The 10165-nt window shown below is 31.0% G+C and overlaps 1 protein-coding gene across 1 annotated transcript; it reads right to left on the bottom strand.

Annotated features, from left to right (window-relative positions):
• Positions 1 to 6053: 6053 nt before the first annotated feature.
• Positions 6054 to 9437, bottom strand: LOC128180202 (uncharacterized). The gene is made up of 7 exons (XM_052848121.1): positions 9212 to 9437; positions 8981 to 9097; positions 8784 to 8868; positions 8524 to 8609; positions 7988 to 8025; positions 7097 to 7165; positions 6054 to 6987 (listed from the first exon to the last, which is right to left on the bottom strand). The coding sequence occupies exons 1-6, from the start codon at positions 9435 to 9437 to the stop codon at positions 7103 to 7105; spliced, it is 615 nt and encodes a 204-aa protein (XP_052704081.1). The 3' UTR covers positions 6054 to 6987; positions 7097 to 7102.
• Between the last annotated feature and the right edge of the window lie 728 nt (positions 9438 to 10165).

The raw sequence follows: 10165 nt of genomic DNA on the forward strand, positions 1-10165 counted from the left end.
TTAAATATGTAAATTTCCATTTATTGTGTTCTACAAGCCTTATGATATTTATGATGATGAATTTAATTTTACCAGTAGCCTTAGCCTGCAGGGGATATAAAAGCAATTTAATATTTGATGGGGATGCAGTGTAAGCTATTGAATATATGACAATTTTAAACTATATTTAGAAGGGATACGGTCAACTCTTTTAAAGATATCTTGATGAAAGTGTGTTTGATATGTATAAGCATGTGTCATTTATGACAAATACTTTTGAATCATATCACTTCAACGCAAAGAGAACAAAAACACGAAACCATGACAAAGAATTCTCAATTAGGTGCAAAGAATGAAATTCTATTATGCCTTTTTTGATGCATTTCTTGTTTCTGTCTTGAAAAATATATTGTATTTTGGACATTCAAAGAAATATATTTCAAAGGAGTATTTCTTAAATTCATTGCATTTTCCACACCGGAGAAATATATGCGTTGTTTGGGTCATCTTCTCTATTGTGTCTTCAAATTACTAAATTTTACATTTATTTCTATTTTTTCCCTTATGTAACAATTCAACAATATCTCGTAAATAACACGAAGAGAAGCAACTCGATTTGTCATGGATATATATTGATACCATTTATAGACAAAGAAATCTATTGAACATCTACAAAGAGTATGTAACAGTAGCCAAGTTGATGGCCAGAGAATCATCAGACACAACCAAAAGTCCAACTATAATGGAGATTTTTTCCAGTTTACAATCGCTCAAGGGGAGATTTCGATCAGAATACTTTAAAGACTTGCGAAGTGGCCATGTTGAGATCTTGAGCATATCTTTATTGTACACAATCTGCAATTGTGTTCTTTATATAGTATTCATTCTTTTGCAAAATAAAATATAATGTTCAACTAAGAAATGAGAGATCTTAACAGGTCCTAAAAATTCAAAGGGGATGCATTATTATTATTTGTTTAGTTTTTAAATAGAGCTTTTTGAAGAACGTGGGCTGGCTATGCTTGAAGTCGAAATTATTTTCAATCATAATGTTTATAAGAAATCACTCTTTGAGCATTATGAGGTGATGATTTTGTTCAGGGCGTGGTCTAATCCAATAAAGCCCGAAGGGCTATGTGATAGATTTGACCACGCTCCAAACGAAATTATCACCTCATAATATTCATATAAAGCCAATTTAAAAGCACACTTCTGCACTTATAAGCAATTAGAATTCCCTGAATGAATTCTTGTAATGTGGGATCTTGAGCACCCTTGAATTGTAGGATGAAGTTGATCTTGTCCTTTCCACCCTCTTGGCTTAAAAAGAAGAAGAAAATGGTGCGTGATTTTGAAATCATAAAGAATTAAAAGAATTTGTTAACAATTACATAGATATTAAAAATATAAAGTGACAAATTTAAAGTTGCAACACCCACACAAATGCCATAACCTGGCAGAGCTCATAGATGTATCAAATCTGTCTCGAGTAGAGTATAGGTCAGTTAACTGGAAAACAGAAAAAGTGGTATTTCAAATTGCATACAAATCAGTTGGAGGGACCATTCAACAACTGTAACATGTCTTTATTAATTTCATTTGAAAATTTTAAAAGTTGGACGTTCATAACCACAGAATGGTATCGCCAGTGATTTGAACTTTTGAGATTCCGTGATGGCCATTAGTATATGTCAGATTCTTCAGTACAAATGTTATATTAATCAGCGTCTTCACTGAAAGATAGCAAAAAGATTGTTTTTAGTCAAATGATTGATGATGTGTTGAGTGGAAATGTATTAAACCAATTTTAGCACAAATTTTGAGAAATCGCTAGATTTTAACAAATTGCAAAAGCTTGCAGTGCAATTGAACTTTTTTTTTTTTTAACTCCAATTATTAATTATGTGCTGAGTGGAAACGTATTAATTGTTATATCACAAATTTTGAGAAATCATTAGATTTTAACAAATTGCAAAACGATTGCTGTCTGTAAAGTTCAAATAACGCACGTGGACTCTCTGTGGTAGGAGGGGCGGATGTGGTGGTGAAATCTGTACGATTAATGGCGATTTTGTTGTATCCTCGGTGCAGGTAGAAGAAATTGGAGCCAATGAACATCAGATCTAGGTTTTCCACGGTATAATGGGGAGACCCTCCTCTAAGTACGCCTGTCGTCTGCTCACGTGACACCGAGTCCGTGCCATTGAACACCATGGTGAAGGTCAAAGTATGAGGATGAACTGCATTACATATAGATCAAAGGTAAACAGTCTTTATACCGCAAAGTTCAAAGGTTAGCATTAATACCACCATTTCAAATCAGACTGATGAGAATAAATAGGGGGACATATTTAACAGACAGTTTGAAAGTAAGCAAAATTAAAATGTAAAATGTTTCTTCTAAAAAATGCGGTTTTATCTGTATTTTGAAAAAATACCATTAAATTATCTTTTGTAGGTTGTTTGTTAATGGATGCTCCTTTTCTTTTAAAATAGATTTTATTTGAATAATTATTTTTGAAACTATAAATTCAAAAACACATTGCTAGTATTGCAAGACGGTTGATTGCTTCTCATTACTCATCCAAAAGCTGCGACATGATAAAAAACCCGTAAAATTAGAAGAAAAAAGCACTATATACACGTAGTTTAAAATGTACTTCACATCTGAATGCAAGAATTCTCCAAAAATCTGTAAAAGGAGTATTTGTACAACAGTTAAACAGATAGATATTAAACTATAAAACAATAAAATCTGCTTTGTTGTTAGTCCTATTTTGCAAAAATAATGTTTCTAAAAAAGTCCCATTTCTTTATATGATTTGAGAAGGTATTTGGTATGGTTTCCTTTTTCTTCAACACCAGTGTGAATAGGTGTTATCAATAAACATATTATCAATATTCTAGTATATATAACTAAAATCAAACTAAAAGTAATCAAACTTAATATAAAGATTAGGGGGAAACCACAACCCGCAAAAACCACACCAAAAACGATTAATTCCTTTGAGAAATACTAACAAATAAACAAATTAAACACCTCCTTGCATGAAATATGTTGTTTAAACTGTAAGTAAAAATCAAAGTACTGAAGTACTGTCGGGAGTTGATTTTATTGATTACTATCAATTCTAAAATCAACGATATGTTATGCAAATTTTAATAATATGAATTCTCGAACTTTTCCGACAAGAATTTCGAGAAAACCCCATATGAATCATGTTGTGTAATATTTAAAGATAGAATGAATTCCATCAAACTGCAGTAATCGAAATGTTTCCAAAAATTGTACACGTCTGGATCCAAGCAATATCAAACTCTAGTCTCGTTCAACCAGACGCTCGACTGTCTCCGTTAATCTCCGATTACCAAGAGAGACTCTCTGCTTGTCGGAGATTTACGAAGACAGCCGAGCGTCTGGTTGAACGAGACGAAATCTAGCGTAGGAATACATGCAACTACAAAAAACAATTGAATTGTTCGTACTAAAGAAAACCTGACTATACTTTTCTTTTGAAAAACAAAGGTACAGCATACAGTACACCGAATTTATCTATTATGTTCAAGATCTACGTCTTGTCAGTGGTGATGATTTGTGCTTAGGTCCAAACACTGTTTCACTTTCGGTTTGGCAGAGTAACTGCATAGGAGAGTTGATTAAAATCAACTCCCAAAAAGAACCAAATAAAATACAACATGCCAAACTTGATTAGATTTAATTTAATTCACCTCTCCTTAATACTTGACTACTTGAAAAAGTTTCATTCATCAACTTTTGCCTGTGCATAATAAGCAATCATTGTCAGCACATGTGATATGGAGAGTGTATGAAGCCGTGTCTTGTTATTCCTGGCATGTCTTCTTCACTCCTCTTCTGTATAAATATCCACCAATGCTCTGCTACAATTAACATATCTATTTCTAACAGGTATATGAAAAAAGCTCATTAAGATTTCTACCAATAAAGAGTCCAACTCGTCCACAAAACGATCAATAATACTTTTATTACAGTCACAAGAAATAGGATGCAGTTGGTACTGGAATTTGTACTAACCAACGTTGGTTAAATAAAATTTGTGTTATAATTAATATGGAATTTCTTGACAAGGATTTTTTGTTATTTAAAAGATTATACTGTGAATATGTGTTATGTATCCCTGACCTTGAGTCATCACTTGTATGAGTAAATTTAAAGACTTTACAGATTTTGAACATTTTTTATAGTTGCATCATCCCTTAATATATGTAGAAATGCAATAGGTAGTATAGATGACATTTGATTGAGTGTAGACAAGGGGGGCAAGTTACATAAAGGACAAAGGTACAGTGTAGATGATATCTAATATAAAGTCTCATTAAAGGGACTTGAGCACGATTTGTGATGTAGGTTTTCTTTTTTTCTTTTTTATGTACAAATTGGTTTACTTACTTGTATTTATAATGACTGACCAAAATTTGAATGTTAGAAGTCAGGCTTCAAGCAAGATACAGAGGTAATAACTCGTTGTTATGTAAACAAATCTCTAGACTTATAATTGTTTACAAATAATGTAAGGTAAAGAAATTAAAATTTATTTTACAAATATAGACTGGCGGCAAACAAGATAAACTGATTCAAGCTGTTTATAAACAATATTATCAATAAAAGGCACCATTCAATTGAAAACTATAGCAATACAGCACACATGTAAACAATAATAAGAATTAAGCTTTGTTTACAAAACAAATAATATCAAACTCTGTTTCTTGTTTGTAACTCGACATTTGATTTTCAAATTTTGAGGAATCATTTACAGTACCAATTTTTACCATTCTAAACATTGAAAATAGAATAATAAAATTTGAAAACTTGGAGTTCAAATCGTATCTAAGTCCCTTTAAGAGATCAATCTAATATTATCTTTTGTTTGCTGGCAAAAATCACATTAAGATTTCCAAAAATCTTTTTCAAAATACATAATAATTCAATGATATTTTTAAAGAATTATATGTATTCAAATATCGTATTGAAACAATAACATTCAAGATTCTTATTCATTCATGAACAAAAATGTTTTAATTAACTTGCACTACTACAAGGAATTACATACTCAAGTTTTAGAAGATGTTTTATTTTTTCAAAATGAATAAGAAATAAAAACCTTCAGAATGTTGGCTACAACACGTCAAAAATTGTGCCCTCTATGACACGACAATGCCCAATAGAGGCAGGGTCATTAATATAAGCTGTATACAATATGAGTACATCGTGACCAGCTAAAGTACATTGTATAGAAGAAAAGAAAAATACTTTTAAAAATAATAATTAATAAAAAAAAAAATAGAATCACATTGAATTATTATGAATAAATATTATAAATTACCCCCCCCCCCCTAGAAAATCTAACAATATTCCCGAAAATCTATTATTAATTGGATTGAATTAAAACGGAGCAATCCAAGGTAAGTTTATAGGTTTTTGATTCATTTTATGGAATTTATACAAGTACAAAGAGACGTGGTCTGACTTTATCATGAAAGCAAGTAAATGCTATTTTTCTATAAGAATGTAACTTCCTATTCTATTGATACTGTTTTATGGATTAAAATCCATTTTCATATTTGATAAAGCTCACTTAAAATGTGTGTGTGTTTTGTGTGTATTTTCTAAAATACACAATATCCTTGAATCTTCAATGAGGTTATCTATTGTAGAAATAAATTTTATTTAACTTCTATCATATCTAGAGGTACTAAAAACCAAATAACATGGATTTAAAAATTTGAAAATATAAGAATTAATTTGAAACTACGTACTTCAGGCACTATAAACAAAACTTTTCAAACAAAATAAAAAAAATGAAATTCATAAATAAAGTACGTCCATTTGAATTGATTTAAAAAAACGCCATAAAACGATTTTTTTAAGGATTAACATTTTAACATTGTGCCATCGTTTTTGCCCTGGTTTCTGTCCTAAATAATTACTGCATTGTCCTACTGGTAACACATCCCTACTCGTCTGGAACAGCTTCCACACTAACTGAGCTGATGGGAGACTTCAACAAGGATTAGCAAGACTCCTGTATTCGTTCTTAATTCATGCGAATTTGTTAAGTTGTATTCAACGGTTATAATTTCTAATACATTGCATAGTTTTCATCTGACTGGTGAGAAATTTGGCTATAAATAATGTCATGTGATATGTAAATGAGAACTGTCAAGCAATTTCATCAGTTGTATATATCCACTATTGTACTAAAGACCATCCACTCATTTTTTTTCATTCATAGCAGAACAAGATTTACTCTAATTGGTCCGAAAAACCATTGATATATTTTTTTAATTATTACAATAAAAACGAGCCAAATTACATGTATTGACTCCAATTAGGCCCCGCCAATTTTTTTTACATCATCGTATGAAAATTATCAAAATCGTGGTAGAAGATAGAAATTTCACAAAAAACATTCATATAAAAGATTTGTTTTCAAATATCAAATTTCTTATTTTCCACATTTATTTGATCGAGATAATTTAATAATAACAATAATATTTCAAAGCTAGCTTAGTGTTTCATAGTTACCTATACCTGTAAACTTTAATTAAAGATTTTGCTGAAGTTAACATACACATGAACAATAAAAAATTATGAGAAGATACAAATCATAACAATGTCCTAAATATAATGATGATAAATGATATTTTTAAAAAAGAGAGAGAAGGCAGGTAATTAATTCTTGCATCTTTTTTTCTTCACATTTTGATTTCACCAAAAACAGTTTCCAGACATTTATATGCTAATAAATAAAGTAAGATGCTATGAATAAATATCTATTTCAAACACACTTGATCGATCTTCTTTATAATAGATGTCCTAAAATCTAAGTCCCTCACATGTACATTGTACGTTGATGCATGTAAAACAAGAAGGTCAATTCACTTCTGTTTATCCGTAGCGACATTCAGATTTTGCATTTTCTTGTCTTTTTGTACGTCTCTACTTCATCTTTTCTTTAAACTTTGTGTCTGCAAAAAAAAAACCTGTGGCATAAATTTTGATAAAAATACTATTCAAACGAACTTCGGAGATGAAATTCATTTTCAAAGCTTTGTAAACATTAAGATTCTCTATTACCCCGTATTATTTGACATCTATGCTAGTAAGTAGAAGACGAACACTAGACCCAGTTTTTTCTGATGTTGTCTGCAAAAGAGCACAAAAAAAATAATACAAAAAAAACAAAATGCAATTTATAAGATATATACTGCATTTTTTTGAATGAGTGATTAGATTTTTAGATCGAGTGAACCATATACTATTTCAGCTATTTGTAAGAAACTACATGTACGTTCTCTTCCAAATCTAAGCATTCCATTTTAAAGATGATTATTCAAGTCATTCATTGAGTTTTGTTTAAAACATATTTATTTGATGAATTATCCAATTAAACCCACTTTTTCACATAACTGTAACCCCCTAAATTGGAATAAACAAAAGAATAAACCCAACTTTAATTTGTAACGACTTTAATTCGCGATTTACCTGGGATTGAAAGAATCATTCATTATTACGAGTGTTGGAAAGTGGGACAAGGGACACCGTTGGAACAAGATTCATGGTCTAGTACGAGGAGATAGACAGAAAAATCTCACACTGAATAAAACGATCTCACACCGATGATCAATGAAAATGCGAGAAAAACTAATCCTTGGCGACTAATTTTCGCAACCAAGCCTTATCTACATCTGTGCTGTTATTAAAGTCATAGGACAAAGACAAGATTGTGGCTAGAAATATTCACGACGACAAGGATGTCGCGAACATAGCGAAAATTTCTGCCACGCGAACAAATGTTGGTTTACAGCAAATGTAAACAAAATGATTGAGTTCATTGTCTTCCAATCTATATGTATAACACGTGGACCATTTTTCCTCATTTTAGATACATGTAGTACCATACAAATATGTCTTTTTAAAGCAGGACTTTAACATAATCTCTGCTTGTATAATTTGATAACCACTTACTGTAGGTTGACTTGTAAACGAGCAGCATGGGAACTTTTCTAAAATAAACAAAATGTTTTATCAATACGTTGACTTTAAAACAAAAAATAAAATGATACCTTTTGCTTTATGGTCCCTGAATGCTTGTCTTCAGGTTCCTTGCTACTTTTTTTTCAGAAAACGAATCAAAATTTTAATTATCTTATTTAATCTACACATTTGATAAAGATAACTTAAAGTATTAAAGCCCAATTAATTTAAATGATATAAATAATTAACATGCTTTATAGCTTGCTTATATTACAGCACTAACATGACTGTAATAAGGTTTTCCATTTTGTTGATAAATTGTCTGATGTTGTTTACCTTTGTAGAAAATTATCATAGGTAATAAATGAATTGTTCAATTGCTCAAGTTGTATTTGAGAACAAAATGCAGTTTTCGCGTTTATCAATAAAATCATTGCGAGATTTGCAAAAGGTTTGCTTGTACAACTTAGAACATCATTGATTTCATTTAACAAAACCAAATGCATAATAATACATATTATACTTACTTTTATTTCTGAATGCTATTATTATTATTATTATAACAATCAGGAACGAGATCGCATTAACAGCTGCTATTATGGTCGCTGTTTCCCTAAAATTATAAAATAGCGATGTAATTTTAACTTAACATTTTGTCTTGTTTCCTGTATCAAGATAATTTAATCAAAACCTATAATTATGACACAGAAGCATTTAAAGAACTACTTTTTTTGTATTTCTGACAGAAAAGTTTAAAATAATTTACTATATTTTTATCTTATCTTACACAAAGCCAGGTTGATCAGTTGCTGATGAATTTGGCATTGTCGATAAAACCACGCCGTTTGTTACAAGATTATAGCAATCAGGAACTGTAATTTAGATAACGAAACTATGAGCTAACTCTTAAATGAACCGAATTGTCTTAAGACGTAATTTATTTTATTTCTCAGCAATATGTTATATGAACTTCTGTGACCATACATTTGTACGCATCCAATGAGTTATAGATCATTTCACATTTGGGAAATGTATTGTTGCAGGGAGTCGACAGCTGATCTTGAATTACTCCACCATGAACATTAAACTCTGTGCAATGTCCTGTAAAACGTAGAATAAAAAAAATCACTTAAACGATTTCTTATCCAACCCCCTCCCCCAATAAGAAATTAAATGAACGTACTTGTCTTTTCTCTGCAATATATTTTGCTTTACCGAAAATTATTCTTGAGGGTGCACACACTTCCACCATTTCATTTCTGAATCCGTTGATAACACAGTGGTACTTAAATTTTTCAACAGAATCACACTTTTGCCTGGATGCTATTCTTTCACAGTTCTTTTTACGGGCAGCAATATCCCACTCTCTCTTCGAAGTTGGACAGGATGTAACAATTTCTACACTGTCGACAGCGTCCTTACAGTATCCACATTCACACATCTATTACAGAACATTGTGTGTATACCAAAGACATGAACGGTAACGATTTTTAAAGACAATATTAATTTAAGAAATAAGTATCATTTCGGGCTTTATAAAGGTTTGATCACGTGACCAACCCGTATTTATATCCCGATGTATATCCAAAATATGATACCTTATTTCCTATATTTACATTTGCTACAAATTATGAAAATAACAATGCTCCATATTTTCTTTTTTTGTGATGACCTAGAAAGCCGCTTCGATTAAGATGACGTAAGAAAAAAATAGTATAACAATGTTTCAAGAATTTGATTATCATGATACTATAGTATATAAATATGACACTACTTTTGACAAGACAACACTTTTTTACTATTATAAGTCAAACAGAAAAGAAAATTCCCTTGTACAATTGAAAAAAAAGATTGAAGCTTGGTGGAATAGTACCACTTCTGTTGAAGTCACAGAGCGGTTGGAAATTTGAAAACAAGGCGATTGTTAGTTGACTTAAAGTCTACGTAGGCATTTTCAGGGGAACCTCTATCGCAGAATCACATTCAAGAACATAATGATTTTCCTCCGACGTTATAGAGGAAAGCAATTTTAACTTCTTTTTATGGAAAAAAACGAACGAAGAAGCACAAGGAGTTACATTTGACCGTAAATGGACTAAACACGAAAGGTCTGTGATACTGCGTTTGCGGTTTTGCTCGAGGCTTGTTATACGAGTCAGAAAAGAATTT

This window comes from Crassostrea angulata, chromosome 4 (assembly GCF_025612915.1).
Source record: "Crassostrea angulata isolate pt1a10 chromosome 4, ASM2561291v2, whole genome shotgun sequence".
NCBI classification, from domain to species: Eukaryota; Metazoa; Mollusca; class Bivalvia; order Ostreida; family Ostreidae; genus Magallana; species Magallana angulata.